The sequence below is a fragment of the Lissotriton vulgaris genome, unplaced genomic scaffold (assembly GCF_964263255.1).
Source record: "Lissotriton vulgaris unplaced genomic scaffold, aLisVul1.2 SCAFFOLD_1049, whole genome shotgun sequence".
Classification (NCBI taxonomy): Eukaryota; Metazoa; Chordata; class Amphibia; order Caudata; family Salamandridae; genus Lissotriton; species Lissotriton vulgaris.
This window is the reverse complement of record NW_028250089.1, coordinates 231,048-251,342: the sequence shown is the minus strand read 5'-3', so window position 1 is coordinate 251,342 and position 20,295 is coordinate 231,048. Positions and strand designations below refer to the sequence as shown.

Sequence of the window (20,295 nt, the reverse complement as noted above, 5' to 3'; positions counted from 1 at the left end):
TGGTTGCAAGGTGGGGAGTACCAGAATCCACTCTAAGTATCGTAGAAACAATAGATCTGGGCGTTAGCTCAGAGTCAAAACCCAGACCTAATTAACCATTGCACCATGCTACATATAAACTAACACCAAGTGTTTTTTTTTTAACTATTAGGGCCCAATTCCGACATCGGTCAGTAACCAAGACCGACCAACCTACTGTCGTCGGTTACGGCCCTGCAAGTATGATGGGACCGAACCCTGTTTCATCGCATTCGTATGTTACACAATGGAAGCAAGCATTCCGCCCGGAATGCATGCCTCCACTGTGAACTGGAGGGGTGCAGTCAATCTCTGCACCCTATGGCCGGCACCCAAAGGTGCCACCCACCGGGAGCAGGGATCAACAGAGGGAGACCATAGGTGCTCCCAGGCCGCCATTCGGTGGCCTCACACCCATGGGGGCCCTACTGGGGCCCCCCAAATACAGTTTCTGACTGCCTTTTCGTGCCATAAACAGCTGCACGAAAGGGCAGTGAAAAACTACCATCGTACTCCCTCTGTCGTAAAGGGGCGGCCGGGGGAGTACTGAAGGATTTCCGGACGGCGTACGGGCTCTCTGAGCCCGTCATAAACCATCCGGATATCCGAGTCGTATTCCTTTCCAAAGGATCCCATCGGAATGGCTCGGTCAGAAAGGAATCCGGCCGGCACATTCCGATGCGGGTGGAAGGGTTCCGAACGTTGTTCAGAGCCCTTCCATCTGAAATCGGAATTGGCCCTTCAGTGTTATGTATGGTTTTTTGACAGTGGTGTTTAAGAAACATGAGCCCATACCTTGGAAAATAGTCTTGGAAAAATTATTACCTTAAAGCTGTTGTGTCAATGAGAGTATTTGTTTAGCATATTTTGTAATACACATTTTTTTGTAGGCCTTTAACCCACATGTTTACATATAATATAGTATTCTAATTTGAACAACCATCTCAATACCATCTTAATACTTATTCAAATCAGTGAAACTTCTGCAGAGCTTAATTTGTTTGTGCACAACTATAAGAAGTGCTAGATTGCAACCCAGATGACAAACAGATTACTATAACCAGTCTTGTGGTGATGCATAATCAACCAAATAAACTAAGCACTTACGTTATTTACGTAGGTGGTTGTATCCGTATTGCTGTTGATCAATTCTGGAAGCAATGCAACCCCACTTTCAGATATACCTTTATGGAACAAGCCCTTGGTCAATGGGGATAATATCTGAAATAAATGAAAACCAGAGTAAACTCAGACTCATTTGTCCATGTTGTACTGCTAAAAAGTAGCATTAAAAAGTAGGTAATCTTTTTGGCAACATTTTAGAAAATGGTTTTATGAAAAAATGACATTTTGTATTAATCAGTATTCTTCTATATTTTTGTTAGAAATGTATTAATTTATTATTAGCATGTCCAATTGAATAATAATCAGAAACGTCACACTGTACACACTATGAAATGAATCATGTATGCATAACTAAAATGATGATATTAACAGCTCACTTTGATGAAGCCATTTTGAATCAGTTTAATTCCTTTTTAACTGATGCATTACCAAATTAATGGTCAATATTTCACAGGTAGAGGCTATTGTTTCGCAGATATGGGATAATATTTATAAAATGCAATTTCATCTGATGAGAGACGTAGATACGGTCTGATTTTCTTCCCTCTAGCTAATTGCTCTATAAGGATGGCAATGCATATAGATACTGACTGCAGCAAAACAATCCAGAGAGGTTCAGAAACATCATCATGAAAGCTGAGTAAAACATAATCATTCTATACACAATCAGCGTCCTATGCTATCTGAACATTGCAGCAACAGCTTAAAAAATATTACAGTCTAACCTTTTTTTAATTGTTTTTCATAGCAGCACATTCCTGAAATCTAAGCAAAACCCGAACATTATAATTGCAACAAATTTGCTTGTTTGTTTGCCTTCCTGGTAGCAACCTCTAAAGTATCTTAATTATACATACAGAATACACTTTTTAACAAAATAAAGTCTGGTTTCATATAAAATCCTAAGTTCTTGACTACACAATTAAGGGGTTGATTACAATGGCGGGTGGATTGCCACCACCGACCAGGCGGTGGCGATCCGCCCGCCATCGTAACATGAATTGCCCTCCGCCATATTAAGATGGCAGTGGGTATTGCGGCGGACGGAAAATCTGTCCGCCGCTTTTCTGCTGGTCAGCAATCGCTACGATTGCCAGTTGGGACGGTTGCCAGCCTGGCGGAGCTCGGGCACATATATGGTGGCGATGGGTAGCAGGCACCAACATCCATATTATGATGTTGGTTTCTAAAGCCTGGCAGGGTCTTGCCTAGGTGGCCCATTGCAGGCACTATGGGGATGTGGGGGGTGCACTTGGGGGTACCTATGTTACCCCCCTGCAAGTCCATGCACAAGGTGGCAGGCATTGCGTGGTGCCTGCCACGTTGTGCATGGAAATGCACAACATGGCATTTCACCTTTGCGGTGGGTGCTGCAGCCAGCAGCACCCACCGCAATGTTGAATCGCCAGATGCGACCGCCGCGGTGGTGGTCGCATCATAATTCGGGTGGTGGGACCGCCGCATGGCAGGCGGGCGGTTCCGTTACCGCTAGGGTGATGAGTGGATTAAAGTCCACACACCATTCTAAAGTCCGCACGCCATCCTAATAACCCCATAAGAACCTTTCTTTCATTTTTACTACAATCAAATAGTGTAGTGCACTATTTCACTTACTGTTTTCATGTTAACCTCACCAAAATAAACATACAATATTACATAAGAGAAACATGTATAATATGTTACTGGTCCAGGGCAATTTTAGTGTTTTATGCACTTGCACGTTATATATACATGTTACATGATAATCACATCAATCTGTGTGCATTTTAATATTTAATTGACAGTAAGTGGCTATGTTTATTTTTAATAAAATTAACACAAATACTCGAAATATAATCAATATATTTACTCATGCTAACTGTACTTGCTTGGAAGTCATTTTATTGCAAAGTTAGCCTAACATGTAACCAGGCTCAAATGACAGGAACTTCATTTTATTAGATGCCTGGCCAGGGTCTTGTTTGTCTCTCCTCTGCAGGTGTCTTATTGTGTTTCTCATTAGGTAGACTAGGCTAATTGTTTACTGTATTAGACTGGTAGATAACTGAAACCTAATTAGAAGATGGCAGTACATATGGAGACTGAGACAGTGGGAGTGATCCTTCTGTACGAAGCAGACTGGCCAATGCGCAGAGGCCATGTCGCAGAAAGAGGGGCTGTAGAGGTCCAGGTGTCGTTGTATCAAAAAGAGGGAACAGGGGGCGGACAATTTTTACCGGGGTCCAGTGTACACGTCCTATGACATGAAAAACAACAAATTTGGTACAAAGTTCCCCAACGTGATTAGCTCAAGTAACCTAATAAAACCTCTCTCTTCCAGGGTGTGACAGAGCAGGGAATGAAGTAATCCCTTTTCGGAATCTAGGGTGCCTCACACATACCAAAGGTTGAATGGCTTTTGTCATCCCACCCGATGGATGTCCAGTATCATCATTGGCACCCTGCTCCAACGGCAGGCTGGCGGTGCAATGCCCGTCGGGCAGCATCGGAGTGCTGCACTTTCGCGGAGATCTTTTATTCCTTTTTGCCAATGGGTGCATGTGTGTGAGGGACCTAAGAAGTGCAATAGTGAGCGTGAGTGAGGTTAAAACAGGTCAGTAGAGTCCAATAGGAGAACCTTTAATAACATGGCTCACTGCCTCATTAAAATGCGTGAAAATGTGAGGGGTACTGAGGCGTGACAATTAGGGTAATCAAGCCTCATTCGACCCTCAGTCCAAGTGTGGTCGACATGTTTCATGCCCAAAAAGGCAATTTATCAGGACCAAAAGTGCTCATAAAATTGCTGTAGGATTCCTCAATAATTAAGGAACCGGGTATACGACCTGACTTGTGTCGCAGGATCAACCCTTCAATGAAGCCCTCCCTGGGACTAGAGAAAGAAACAACAGAAGGGTACAGTCAATAGTTTGATTGTTACTACAGACATTACTGCATGCAATCATGGCATGCAAGTGATTGAGTATTGAAGGGGGTCACAGCCCCGGTGAACTGCTAACAATCAGAGAGAGTGAGAAAGGAGATGCGGGACAGAATAAACTGCATTGTGTCCTTCCAAGCATGCCATTGGGAATTTATCATTTGGCAAGCAGTATGTTTGATCACAGCATATATCGTGTGCAACACCATAATGGTAAACACGTGTGTGTCATGCAGGCTTAATAAGGTGTGTGTTTGCACATCCAACAATTTTTTTTTTTTTTAAAAACCTAAGAAAGATTACCACTCAAACGCATCCGTTATTTAGGGCAGGGCATTGCACCCTCAGTGATCGCGATCGTATTGAATACCCCCAGAGAAAGGTGAATGGTAGAACTATTAGCAAGGGGGTAGCAGATCCGCGGTGCTCACCCGCAGTCCCTGGTCGGTGATCCCCCCGGCAGACCTGGTGGGGTCAGTGCTGGTTAGCTAGCACCTAAAGGGAAGAAAGCGAGTCACCGTTCGTCAGAATATTGAGGAACGGTCAGGCTTACCATGAGATGGAGTCACAAGTGTCAGTGGATCATGACGTTCGTAAATCCAAAGCCTCCGGTGTGCTATGCGAAAGGGAAGACACGCCTTACCTGACTTGCCTCTGACACGCGCTTCTAGTCACCTACCCCGCCCACGTCGGTATGACTGCAGGAAAGCCGGTACGGGCAGTCCGTGTTTCCACCGCTTAACAAAGCGGGATGCGCGCGCGCCGTGAGAGGCGTGTCTGTTCAGTGTTGCTAGGACACGCAGCACGTTAGATCATGGAAAGCAAGGATTCCCAATCGTGCATCTGGCCTGTGACTATGGGCGCCATCTTAGGACGGGTTGGGGATAGGAAGACCAGTATTGGCCGTAATGTGGAAAATGGTAATGATTGGGGATTGAACTAGTAATTAGACAGTGGGCCCATGGAGTGTCTTGTAAGCCCATGGAGTATATCATCTGGACAGCATAGTCCAGGGCACAGAATCGTTCAGGCCATTTTCATCAGTGTGTAGACGATGTACCCATCTTTGCTCCATTTTAAAGAGGGTTTGTTGGTTCATAGATGGATGGCATTCCAGTACAGTCCATTTCAAACTTTCAGTTCCATGATTTTGTTCTCTACAGTGCTCATATCATTTAGTATGAGTCTTATGACAGCGTACATTACTGTTGTGCTCCATGATGCGTAGTTTGACTGGGCGCATCGTCATCCCGATGTAGAGCAAATTGCAGGGGCATATGAGTACATAGACACATCTTGAGCTGTTGCAGTTGGTGTGTCTGTTGATATTCCAGGTAAAGTCCCTGGGTAGTACAATAGTTTTGCCCTGGATAGTTTGAGGGCAAACTACACACGATCCACAACGGTAATGCCCAACGACTGGTGGAAGATCCCATAGAGTGTTCAGTGGTCGGGTGCTTGATTGTTTCGGACGGGTGTGGATGAGGGTATCTTTTAGATTCGTCGTCCTCTTGAATGCAAAGCGTGGGCGAGGCAAATCCATGCCAGCCGTGTTGAGAATCCCCCAGTGTGAATTCACGGTCTTTTTTTATAAACGTCGAGTGCCTTGTGTAGGACGTGACACATGTGATCGTTTCATGCACGATTGGGAATCCTTGCTTTCCATGATCTAACGCGTTGCGTGTCCTAGCAACACTGAACAGACACGCCTCTCACGGCGCGCGCGCATCCCGCTTTGTTAAGCGGTGGAAACACGGACTGCCCGTACCGGCTTTCCTGCAGTCATACCGACGTGGGCGGGGTAGGTGACTAGAAGCGCGGGCCAGAGGCAAGTCAGGTAAGGCGTGTCTTCCCTTTCGCATAGCACACCGGAGGCTTTGGATTTACGAACGTCATGATCCACTGACACTTGTGACTCCATCTCATGGTAAGCCTGACCGTTCCTCAATATTCTGACGAACGGTGACTCGCTTTCTTCCCTTTAGGTGCTAGCTAACCAGCACTGACCCCACCAGGTCTGCCGGGGGGATCACCGACCAGGGACTGCGGGTGAGCACCGCGGATCCGCTACCCCCTTGCTAATAGTTCTACCATTCACCTTTCTCTGGGGGTATTCAATACGATCGCGATCACTGAGGGTGCAATGCCCTGCCCTAAATAACGGATGCATTTGAGTGGTAATCTTTCTTAGGTTTTTAAAAAAAAAAAATTTTGTTGGATGTGCAAACACACACCTTATTAAGCCTGCATGACACACACGTGTTTACCATTATGGTGTTGCACACGATATATGCTGTGATCAAACATACTGCTTGCCAAATGATAAATTCCCAATGGCATGCTTGGAAGGACACAATGCAGTTTATTCTGTCCCGCATCTCCTTTCTCACTCTCTCTGATTGTTAGCAGTTCACCGGGGCTGTGACCCCCTTCAATACTCAATCACTTGCATGCCATGATTGCATGCAGTAATGTCTGTAGTAACAATCAAACTATTGACTGTACCCTTCTGTTGTTTCTTTCTCTAGTCCCAGGGAGGGCTTCATTGAAGGGTTGATCCTGCGACACAAGTCAGGTCGTATACCCGGTTCCTTAATTATTGAGGAATCCTACAGCAATTTTATGAGCACTTTTGGTCCTGATGAATTGCCTTTTTGGGCATGAAACATGTCGACCACACTTGGACTGAGGGTCGAATGAGGCTTGATTACCCTAATTGTCACGCCTCAGTACCCCTCACATTTTCACGCATTTTAATGAGGCAGTGAGCCATGTTATTAAAGGTTCTCCTATTGGACTCTACTGACCTGTTTTAACCTCACTCACGCTCACTATTGCACTTCTTAGGTCCCTCACACACATGCACCCATTGGCAAAAAGGAATAAAAGATCTCCGCGAAAGTGCAGCACTCCGGTGCTGCCCGACGGGCATTGCACCGCCAGCCTGCCGTTGGAGCAGGGTGCCAATGATGATACTGGACATCCATCGGGTGGGATGACAAAAGCCATTCAACCTTTGGTATGTGTGAGGCACCCTAGATTCCGAAAAGGGATTACTTTATTCCCTGCTCTGTCACACCCTGGAAGAGAGAGGGTTTATTAGGTTACTTGAGCTAATCACGTTGGGGAACTTTGTACCAAATTTGTTGTTTTTCATGAGGTCCAGGTGTCCACAAATTGAACATCATATTCAACTGTCACAATCAGTGGTATAATGAGCCTTGTCGAATAGCAAAGACAGAGCTGAAAATGGCAGCCAAATCTGACAATATAGAGGTATTGAGAGACAAAAGGGTGAGGTATAAAAAGTTATTAACAGAAATAAATAGAGATTGGGATGACAGCATGTGGTCCGATTTGATATTAGCAGCCAAAACTAAGGACCACGCAGGCTTCTGGAGCCTAATAGCCAAAGGAAATAAAACAGGGGAAAGCAGCTTGTATCTCTATTTGGACCCAAACGCTTGGGTGAACCATTTCTCAAAACTTTATGCTGAGAACACTAGCGAAATAACAGACATACATTGAAGAGATACGGGAATCATCCCTATATCTACTAAAATGGCACAAACCCATACCCTACAATTTAGCATACAGGAAACATTGACAGCCATAGATGCTGTCAAGCCAGGGATAGCACCAGCCCCCGATAAAATTCCAGATGATTTATTGAAGCATGATAAAGCAGTATGGAGCCCATATAATAATCTTCTTTGCAAAGCCGTGGCGGCAGGAACGCCACTGTCAAAATCTTGGAAGGGGGCTGAAATTATCTCATTCTTCAAAAAGGGGGAGTGCCAAGAACCAGCAAACTATCGCCCCATAAGTCCCATCAACAACCTACAAAAGATTCATGCAAGACAGCTCCTATCAAAGCGGAATGATTGGATAGAGATTAATAGCATTTTAACACAATACCAGGCTGGGTTTAGAGCTAGAACTAGCACAGTTGACCCAGTTTTTAGACTTCTCTGTTTGGGTTGGAAATACACAATTTTTAAAAAAGGTCATCTGTATATAGCTTTTATTTATTTAAACGCAGCCTTCAATTCGATTCTCCGAGACTTACTTTGGAAATCCTTTAAAGTACAAGGCGTACCCGCAGACCTATTTATCCAAATAATGAGATTACATGAAGATAATTTTGCAAAAGTTAGGTGGGGACCAAGGGGAGAACTAACAGATGCAATCCCCATAAGGAGGGGTGTCAGGCAGGGTTGGGTGTTGGCACCCATCCTTTTCTCATTATTTGTAAATGACGCTCCTAACTATTTATTAGGATGCAGCCATGACTCTCCAAAGCTAGGTGGGGTTCCCTTACCGGCTCTTTCATTTGCCAATGATACTATCTTAGTTTCGCAAACTCCAAAAGGCCTCCAAAATCTGCTAAACAGGTTTAGTAAATACTGCTCTACTACAGGTTTAGAAATAAGCTCCAGTAAAACAAAATACATGGCAGTAAAACCACACAAATCATTTAAGAGGAATATCAACCTCTGAGAACAGAGGTTATAGTGTGTGCCGAATATTAACTATCTAGGTATTACACTGAAACAAACTTGACGTGGTTCTCTCAATTACAAAAAAGCAGGTCAATTCTGATTTAAAACGCAGTGCGATACTAAAAAAAAAAAGAACAGCATTACTAAATCTGTTGCCCCTGCGCTGGAAGTCTACAAATACAGGGCTCAATTTGCCGCCCTATGTAGAGCTGAACTATGGGGGGTCTCCTGCAAGAACACATTCGTGGGGGAAGAAAATACGTTTCTCAGAAGCCGATAATGCCTCCCTGTAAGGACAGTACTGTAACAACAACGAAGGAGTGTAAACCATAGTGTTCCAAATCAAGTGATAAATTACAAAACACCATATGTCTAGAAGAGAAAGAATAAGTGTCTCACGGGAGTGGCACCCACCTCACCAGTCAGGTTGTGACTACAACTGGATGACTGTATCCCACTTTGTGAAACAGGACAGGGATCTCCCTGTTGTAGAAGGACCCTCACTCACCACTAGCTGGTGACATGCTTCATCACAGGGTCCCCGCTGGGGCGATCTAGTACCACCCCAGCGTGCTACAACGCCTGTATTGCAGCGGAGCAGGATGTGCTGGATGCAAAAGGTGCCCAAATCAAAGTGCGATGATAATAGGTGCAAATTTTTTTTAAAAAATACTAGGTTGTAGTCTTTATACTTGTTTTAATAATGACCAACCTGTATTTGTTAAAAACAAGTGAGCGGACGATTAGGTTCTGTGTTACGAAACCAAATGTCCTTGGTAATTAAACAAAATACTGGTCAACATGTTTCTGCTGTTATACTGCCATTCGCTCAGCATTCGTCAGGACCTAAAATTAGACCCCCAGTGGTATGCGCGCGCTAAGGCGCACCCTACTGTGAGGTTCAAAGTGTGAAAAATATATATAATATACAATTATCACGGGCAGTCTCCATGATAAAGGTCAGGGCAAAAAATGTGCAACCTGGCCGAAAAACCTGTGAAGAGAAAAGGAAATTATTGACATATGATATACTTTCTAGCACTGTATTCAGTGTAGAGACATGAGTTTAGATGAAGAAATATGAGGGCTGGGCACAAATACACCATCAAACGAATGCAATGATGAGGTATCATGGCGTCCTAGTACGCCTGCGTGATATATCTTGGTCTACAATCAAGCAGCCCTTTTATGCCCATACAGAAAGTACAAACTTAATTCTAGTTCGTATGACTGAGGCAGATAAAAATTCATTACATGCCTGCATGATCAATCTCAAATTTATGGTTCGATCCTAGTAAGAAGTAGTACTGTCACAAACTATTTCCATGATTATTACGCCATTGGCTCATAAGATGAGGTCAGGGAAAAACAAGGGAAAATTGGCGTGATGCCGCCTCAGTGAGCTTAAAGAGTAGCCAATCATCTGACACCTGTACAAGGTATTAGAGTTGAATAGGTGCCCAGAAGATTGATTTTCGTTTATATCAAGCTGAGTAAGCTCAAATGGTAATCCTAACGATACACAGTCAAATCCCTGTGTTTCTAAAATAATCAAGTGGTAGGCGTGCTGTTACGGGTAGCGCGGCTAAGGTTTTTCTGTCGCTCTGGCCAAGTGCACTACTGTTGTCTAACGGAAAGGTGCCTAAGGATTACACATGCAAGGATACACTCTGAATCGATCTCAAGTAAGACAAAACCCCCAGGAACCGCGCAAAATGCAAAATAACACAGACTCACGCCATTGGGGCCATGTTAAATCCCCCTAAGATGAGAACAGCGCGGGTACTCTTCACGCGGTAAAAGTCTAAGGAAAAGGAAGAAGTACGCATGGTAGTCTTGAATATAGACGAATTGCCTCACTTTTGCTAATATCGGAAAACAAACAGACTTACTGCTTTACTCGCGACTCCCCGCCTCAGACCTACATTCAGGGATGCCGTCTCACCCGGAAGAAGAATGAAGAACTTCCTGTCCCTCCTTAAAAGATCATGTGGAGCGGTGATGAGAGCTGAATCGGCCCGCCCATTTAAAGTGGTACGTGTGGATATCAGTGGGAGAAATCAAATACTCGTTCCCCGGCAATACTAAGTGTATATGTAGTGATAACACAAGCTGGGGATGATGTTAACGCGAACATCATGCAAAAAACGGACTCATACAATGTCAAGTTTGCAGAGACAAATAGCCTGTCACCCCTGAATGGGAACCAAGCTTACTACCAAACGAAGCATCCAATCTTTATATGTAAGTGCTCATAACATTGTGACGAAAGATAGAGGTAATTATGAGAATAGTTCAACATTACAGTTTGTTGTCGAGTGTGCTTTGGAGGGAATGTGTCAGCTGTGAGCGACATGTCACCATTCTATGGACTGGCAAGTCTGACTACAATTAAGAAATTTGAAAACTCGTTGTCACTGCTTAGTTGCTGAAAAAGGTGTACACATGTATTCGCAGATTCATCATCATTGCTATGTTGCTGACAAAAGTGTACAAATGCAATAGCAAGCAAAAATTGTTGGGAAAAGGGCCAAACAATGCAGAAAGCAGTCAGGGTGAATGTGGGCTAGTACGTTATGCTACCCCAGGGGATATCATCATTCAATCCTGTTCTATGGGTGCCCAGACGGTAAACCCACCGTTGTTCCTTCTCAAAGAGTTTCTGTTCTGATGCCGTGGGCAAGTGTTCCAGAATTGTCCAGTGTAAGTCATTTGGTGTGTGATTAGACTGTAAGAAATGTGCCGTTAGTTTAGTTGTGTTTTTTTTACAACGAATGTTACTTCGGTGTTCACATATTCTAGTCTTGACCCGTCTGGTGGTCATGCCCACATACTGGAGATTGCAACGACAAGTAATCAAGTATACAACGTTGGAAGTGTTGCAATTCGTGTGCCTTCTTTGGTCCCACCTAGAGCCATCTGGAAGGGTCAGAAATTTCGTATCTGTGGTGAGGTGACACACGTTACAATTCCCACAGGGGAAATGTCCAAGTATTGGGGGTAAACCCCAGGCGTTCAGTACACTGGGAATCTGCTTGGTTGGTTGTAAGCACTGGGGGCGAGTATGTACCAGTGAGTCCTTTAGACTCGTAGCTCTCTTATAAGAAAAGAGGGGCTTTTGCCAGTCTGCTCTGTTGCTGGTAATGATCCTCCAGTTCCTAGAAATGCATTTACTGACTGCATTAGACAGAGCATTATAAGTAGTGACACATGTCAATGGGGTTTCAGCTTTTTCATTTTCTCCACCATTTCCGTGGTCCTCCAGTAGTCCATCTCGCGGTTGGTTTCTCGCTCTCTTTTGGCTTCTCTCTAGTATACTTCTGGGGTAGCCTCTTCTAGACAATTTACCTGTCAGATCCTTTGCCTGTTGTCTATAATCAGATAAATTGCTGCAATTTCGCCTTAGCCTTAGAAATTGCCCATATGGGAGATTCTCACGAAGTGCCCTGGGGTGGTAACTAGAGAAATGTAGCAAGTTATTTTTGCTGTGGGTTTATAGAAGGTCTTGGTTTCTAAATGGTTACCCACCCTGTTGATGATGACATCCAAAAAGGTTATCCTGTCGTGGGAGTGCTCATGGGTAAACTTCAGATGAATGTTGCAGTTGTTAATCCACTCATAAAAACCAGTCAGTAGAGTTTCATCCCCTTGCCAGATCATTAGGACATCGTCTATATAGCGTTGCCATAAGACAATGTTTGCTCCAAAGGGATTGCTGGAATTCAGAATGTGGCTCTGCTCGAAATCAAACACGTACAGACCAGCCACCGAGGGGGCAAAAGTACTGCCCATTGAAGTTCCCGTGGCTTGTAGAAAGATTTTGCCCTCGTAAGGACACCCATGATCCCCATCACTAACGATTGAAATTTAAAGCTCTAGACCAGCATGCAATCTTAAGGTCGCTGCTATTCTGGGTGCACCTATGGATCACCCCAGAGTTAATCAGCTATAGGAAAGGACTGGAAGAGATCCTAGGATTAGATCAATCAGCCACTCTACGGTGGGTCAAACACGTACACACATGGTTTTGCAAATTTGGGCTCAAACATCTTTGGGAAACTCCTTCTTTAATGATACCATCTGTTTCTCAAAGCTCTGCAAACGGCAGGCTGACGCACCAGTTTATTTTAACGAAACCTCTCCCATTATACAAACCATATCTGGACGAAGTCCAACCCCAATTAGCTAAATCTCTGTATATGAAATTCTGGTAAGGCATTCTGCAAGTTTGCACCAACACAGCTAAGTGGGGTTGCAGAAATGGAGAGCCAAATGATGATAATTGTTCCCTGTGCGAACCTAACACGCTAGAAAATGACTCCCACATGCTGTTTTTTTGGCCAGCATATGGCGTTCCCAGGAGCAAATGGATTAAACCACTATGCCAAAATTTGGGAATTAGATCATGCTCTGATGCGACCAGAATTTTAAAAAGTGATACTACACAGAAAATAGTTTTTAGTGTCAGTAGATTTTTATTTTCTGTTAACCTAATACCAACAAAGAAAAGTTTAACATTCTAACTTAGGGGCTCATTAGTATGGCGGGTGGAGGCCCGGGAAATGGGACCGCCCACTATGTATGCGGCGGTCCCGCATTAGGCATTAGGATGTCCCCACCATACTGGCGGTCGCATCCCGCATTTCTGACATTGCGGTGGGTGTTGCTTTCAGCAGTACCCTCCGCAATGTCAGAAATGCATGTTTTGCATTTGCATGCACAATGTGGCAGGCACCGTGCGGTGTCTGCCACCTTGTCCATGCAAATGCAGGGGTGTACCATAGGTACCCCGCATGTGCTCCCCCAACACCCTGGGGGCTAGCAACGGACTCCCAAATAAAAAACAGATGCCTTTCCATGGCGGAGTCTCGAAAGGCACATCTCCGCCATCATGGTAAGATGGATGGCGGTGCCTGCAAGGCACGGCCACCATATTGCTCTGCTTTTGCTCCCGGTATGGTAGGCGGAAAAAAAGTGGATGTTCTTCCCATCCGCCATGGTCCCCCCACCATATTAATATGGCGGGGGATATGGGTTGCGGGCAGTGACTTTTTGCAGGTGGATCTCCCGCTATAGTAATCACCCCTATAGTGTAATGTAATAAGGCCCTGGCATGTATGCAGTCGCACTCTCTTTAATCCCCTGTGAAGAGGTTAACCGGCAACATCAAGGAAGCTTAGATACCTCTGGCATTTTATAGCATTAGTGTTTTGCCTCTTCTCTTTGATAGATCAAATCTGTAGTACATAGGAGTAGTATGTAGCTTTTTGCACACTACAAACGCTTGCACTTTAACCAGGGTAAATTCTAATTCTATTTAATGATTTGTTAGCCATATATTATATGCCTGCACAGAGGCTTGTTTGCAAGAATAAGGAACTATAAATATCTTTGGCACTTTATAGCATTTGGACTTTATCTATGTCAAGACCCCAACAGTGAGTTGTTTTCTCTTTTATTTTGCCAGCATTTCGTAGCTTAAAGCCTAACCTGGAAGTCTGAAAGACTTCTTTTTTTTAATGTTTGAATTTGTAAATGATCTACTTGTTTTAGAAAATTTTAAATTGCTTAAGAGCCTGGGTTTTATACAGAACAAACACTGAATATGCACAAAATAACCACCAAAAGAAATGATTACTGATATGATGCTATTTCTTTTTTATGAATGTTTACTTTTACTGTGTATCTTTTATGGTTTTTTAAACTGAATAAAGATTATTAAATTGAATTGAACATCATATGTCAACTCAAATAACACCATATGACAATGCAACCATGGGCACACATCTGCACAACTGACATAATATAGTCACATCCACCATCTTACATCAATTCATACAACATCATATGTTTGCACAACAACACCATCATACTCTATAAGATCTATGAGCATACTTGAACACTACCTCCATCATACATCGACACAAATAGATAAGGTTACCCATTATGTATTCTCTCTCTCTCTCTCTCTCTCTCTCTCTCTCTCTCTCTCTCTCTCTCTCTCTCTCTCTCTCTCTCTCTCAATTGCACCTGAAAATACACAAAGGTGAAAGTGACATTATAGTTAGATGATGAAATGAGATAAGTAATGTTAAAACACTGAAAAATGAATTAAATATGGAGGTAATAATTTAGTCAACTAGCTACAGCCTGCTCTCCTGTATAGTTCCAAAGGTTATAGGAATGTTATAGTTAAGTGAAAATGTCAGTTAAAACATTCTGTTTTAAACAAACAAAAACAAATGAAATCCATCAGTTATAGTTATCTCAAGGAACTATAACACATGGCCAAAAGTAACTATAGCTTGCACCTGCGTCGTGCACTGCAAATTACCCCACCTATTACATCACTTAACACTCCCCTTCCTAATACCGAATCGATATGTGTTCGCTATTTCAAATTGAGATTCGGTGACATATTGCGGAATTGCAATTTGGGAATGATCCTGCGAATTGGGATGTTTGCAACCAGGGAAAATGCATCCGCATGTGGCCCTATATTTCTTATGCCTTCTTAGCAAATGAACATGTCATTAGTAAACAGTTCCTGATGTGCCTTTCCCTGTGTCTCCTGAGTATAGGGATAGCAAAGAAGTGTGCATGCATACACAGGACCTGACACATACCTGCATATAAACAATGCCCCTCCTAATCTCCCCTCACTCTTTTACAGAGTTGTCATTCCTCTGTCCTGACCTCTTGCTCTCCACTAAGGATCACTGAAAAAATATCAAGGTAAAAAATATTGTTGGTAAAAATATAAAAAAAAAATTAAGAATGCAAAAATATCGACTCCCCTTACTTGAACAGGTAAGTACAAAAATATTGAAGTAAAAAATATAAATGTACAAAATAGCGATTTAAAAATATATAACATTAAATAAAATATATGAAATATATTAAATATTAATATTATCGTTAACAAAATAAACTGCATTTATTAATATTTTAACTAAATATAAATAAATGAACATAATTTAAAAAACATATAGACACACAAACATAATATTTTATACAAATACACATGTTTACTTTAAAATAATGTATTACATATAATCTTTTTAAATGTTTTAATGTATACAATATATAAAATAAAATATATTCATATATCAATTATATAAAATTAAAAAATATTTTATTTTATAATTAACTCAAACAATTAACTAGAAAAAAATAATTAAACGTACATTTCACAATACAATAAACCCAACAGTAGGGAAAAAATGAGATAGCGGAATAATTAATTTTACTATCCCAACTCCAGTGAGTGCAACAGTAGAGAAAGTGTTGGATAGCGTAAGGGTAAAAAATACTATTCCCACTCTAGTGAATGCAACAGTAGTGAAAGTGTTGGATACCGTACCAGTAAAAATTACTATTCACACTCCAGTGAGTGCAACAATAGGGAAAGTATTGGATAGCGGAGGGGTAAAAATGACTCCTCCTACTCTAAAGAGCGGGACATTAGGGAAAGTATTGGATAGCGGAGAAGTAAAAATTACTATTCCCTCTCCAGTAACTGCAACAGTAGGGAAAGTGCTTGATGGCGGATGGGTAAAAATTACTATTCCCACTCCAGTGTAGGCAACAGTAGAGAACGTTTTGGATAAATAGGGGTAAAAATAACTATTCCAACTCCAATGAGTGCAACAGTAGGGAAAGTGCTGGATGGCGGATGGGTAAAAATTACTATTCCCACTCCAGTGATTACAACAGTAGGGAAAGTATTGGATAGCAGAGGGGTACAAATTACTATTCCAACTCCAATCATTGCAACAGTAGGGAAAGTGCTGGATGGCGGAGGGGTAAAAATTACTATTCCCACTCCCCTGAGTGCAACAGAAGGGAAAGTTCTGGATTGCGGTGGTGTAAAAATTACTATTCCCACTCCAGTGAGTGCAACACTAGGGAAAGTATTGGCTAGCAGAAGGGTAAAAATTACTTTTCCCACGCCAGTGATTGCAACAGTAGGGAATGTATTGAATAGCGTAGGAGTAAAAATGACTATTCCCACTCCTGTGAGTGCAACAGTAGGGAAAGTATTGGATAGCAGAGGGGTAACAATTACGATTCCCACTCCGGTGAGTGCAACAGTTGGGAAAGCATTGGATAGCAGAGGAGTAAAAATGACTACTCCCACTCCAGTGTGTGCAACAGTAGGGAAAGTATTGAATGGCAGAGGAATAACAATTACTATTCCCACTCTAATGAGTGCAACAGTAGGGAAAGTATTGGATAGCGGAGAAGTAAAAATTACTATTCCCACACCAGTGAATGCAACAGCAGAGACATTTTGGGTAAATAGGGGTAAACATTACTATTCCAACTCCAATGAGTGCAAGAGTAGGGAAACTTCTGAATAAAGGAGGGGTAAAAAATTACTATTTCCCACTCTAATTATTGCAACAGTACGGAAAGTATTGGATAGCAGAGGGATACAAATGACTATTCCCACTCAAAGAGTGCATCATTAGGGAAAGTATTGGATAGTGGAGAAGTAAACATTACTATTCCCACTCCAAAGAGTGCATCAATAGGGAAAATGTTGGATAGCAGAGGGGCAAAAATGTACTATTCCCCCTCCAGTAACTGCAACAGTAGGGAAACTGCTGGATGGCAGATGGGTAAAAATTACTATTCCCACTCCAGTGTAGGCCACAGTAGAGAACGTTTTGGACATATAGGGGTGAAAATAACTATTCCAACTCCAATTAATGCACTGTAGAGAAAGTGCTGGATGGTGGATGGGTAAAAATTACTATTCCCACTCCAGTGATTGCAACAGTAGGGCAAGTATTGGATACCAGAGAGGTAAAAATGACTATTCCAACTCCAATGAGGGCAACAGCAGGGAAAGTACTGGATGGCGGAGTGGTAAAAATTACTATTCCTACTCCACAGAGTGCAACAGAAGGGAAAGTTCTGGATAGCGGTGGGGTAAAAATGACCATTCCCACTCCAGTGAGTGCAACAGTAGGGAAAGTATTGAATAGTGGAGGGGTACAAATTATTTTTCCCACTCCAGTGATTGCAACAGTAGGGAAAGTATTGAATAGCGTAGGAGTAAACATTACTTTTCCCACTCCAATGAGTGCAAGAGTAGGGAAAGTATTGGATAGCAGAGGGGTAAAAATTACTATTCCCACTCCAGTGAGTGCAACAGTAGGGAAAGAATTGGACAGCGGATAAGTAAAAACTTCTATTCCCACTCCAGTGTGTGCAACAGTAGGGAAAGTATTGAATGTCATAGGGATAAAAATTACTATTCTCACTCCAAAGAGTGCAACAGTAGGGAAAGTATTAAATAGCGGAGAGGTAAAAATGACTATTCCCACATCAGTGAATGCAACAATAGAGATAGTTTTGGATAAATAGGGGTACACCTTACTATTCCAACTCCAATTTGGATAAATAGGGGTAAAAATTACTATTCCAACTCCAATGAGTGCAACAGTAGGGGAAGTGCTGGATGGCGGATGGGTAAAAATTACTGTTTCCACTCCAGTGATAGCAACAGTAGGGAAAGTGTTGGATTGCAGAGGGGTACAAATTACTATTCCAGCTCCAATGAGTGCAACAGTAGGCAAAGTGATGGATGGCAGAGGGGAAAAATTTGTACTCTCACTCCACTGAGTGCAACAGTAGGGAAAGTTCTAGATAGCGGAGGGGTAATAAATACTATTCCCACTCCAGTGAGTGTAACAGTAGGGAAAGTATTGGATATCGGATGGGTAAAAATTACTATTCCCACTCCAGTGAGTGCAACAGTAGGGAAAGTATTGGATAGCAGAGGGGTATAAATGTATATTCCTACACCAAAGAGTGCAACATTAGGGAAGGTATTGGATAGTGGAGGGGTAAAGAATTACTATTCCCACTCCAAAGAGTGCAACAATAGGGAAAATGTTGGATAGCGGAGGGGTAAAAATTACTATTCCCTCTCCAGTAACTGCAAAAGTAGGGAAAGTGCTGGATGGCGAATGGATAAAAATTACTATTCCCACTCCAGTGAATGCAACGTTTTGGATAAATAGGGGTAAAAATTACCATTCCCCCTCCAGTGAGTGCAGCAAGTATTGGATAGCGGAGGAGTAAACATTTCTATTCCCACTCAGTGTATGCAACAGTAGGGAAAGTATTGAATGTCAGAGGGATAAAAATGACTATTCCCACTACAAAGAGTGCTACAGTCAGGAAAGTCTTGGATAGCGGAGAGGTAACATTTACTATTCCCACATCTGTGAAGGCAACAGTAGAGCAAGTTTTGGATAAATAGGAGTAAAAATGACTATTCCAACTCCAATGAGCGCAACAGTAGGGAAAGTTCTGGATAACGGAGGGGAAAAAATTACTGTTTCACACTCTAGTTATTGCAACAGTAGGGAAAGTATTGGATAGCAGAGGGTTACAAATTAATATTCCCACTCAAAGAATGCAATGTAGGGAAATTATTGGATAGCGGTGATGCAAAAATTGCTATTCCCACTCCAGTGAGTTCAAAAGTAGAGAAAGCTTTGGACAGCAGAGGGGTAAAAACTATAAAACCATTTTTTAAATTAAAATAATCTTAAAAATAAATACATTACTTTAAAAGTACTAATTATTATAACAGCTAAATATCAATTAATTAATGACAAATTAATTAATTCCCACCCTCCCCACCACTTTCACCTATAAAAACCACAACACCCACCTAAAATTAATTGCACAATTAACATAATTAATTGCCAATTAAGTAATTAAAATTAATTAACAACCAGTTATTGATTTATAAATTAAAAATAAATTACTTCCCACCATTATCACCATTGTCACCTATAAACACAACACACACCTTGAATTAATGACACAAATAACATAATTATTTGATAATTAATTAATTAAATATAATTTAAGAATTATTAATTCATAAAGTAAAAAAAATATTACTTCCCACAATTACCACCATTTTCACCTATAAACACCACAACACATACCTAAAATTAATTACACACAATTAACATAATTGCCAATTAATTATTTAAAATTGATTAACAACTAATTAATAAATAATGAATAACAATTATTTTACACATTTAACACTATAACATCTCAATTAAAAAAAATATAAATAAATAAAAATATATTCAATAAATTTACTACTATTCAATTACTTCCCACCCTATTCCCCTAAAAAACCCACAACCCACTACAGAACTAAAAACAGTAAAATAGACTTTAAAAAAATAACCACTAAAATGTATCAATAAATTTACTAGAATTAAATTACTTCCCACCCTATTACCCTATAAACCCACAACCTGCTACGGAACTAAAAACGCAAAATTCTAGCAATTTTTTTTAATTACTACTACTACTACTTTCAAGGGTTTAGTATTTTTGTCCACCCTCAGTGTCCTGTATAAAGGAGAAACAAGTTTTTGACCACCCGCAATTGTAATTATAGTGACCAGTGTATGTGTATACTCCGGGGCATCCGAAAATGTCTGCCATAATTGCAGGGCTGTAGCTGCAATCTTAGCATACTGTAGGAATTGTCCCGCCCCCAGTCCGAATGTATCCACCGTATCCTAATAGGTAATGAGCCTATTCTCTGAGTATAGGTCTGAAATCATCGGACAACCCCCTTCCCTCCATTTTCCAGATGACATTGCCTCTGGTGCAGAGAGCACACCTTTGAGAAGTCTCCTAGACGTTCTATCCCATATTTTAGCCATAGTCTAATTTAAG

General features: G+C 41.8%; 1 protein-coding gene across 1 annotated transcript in view; it reads right to left on the bottom strand.

Moving 5' to 3' along the window:
* The window catches only part of LOC147663375 (cocaine esterase-like), a 513,967-nt gene that overhangs the window by 304,431 nt on the left and 189,241 nt on the right, over positions 1-20,295 (bottom strand). The window contains exon 7 of the mRNA XM_086950486.1: positions 1,126-1,239. Coding sequence (XP_086806612.1) covers positions 1,126-1,239 — 114 coding nt within the window. The remainder of the gene's footprint in view (positions 1-1,125; positions 1,240-20,295) is intronic.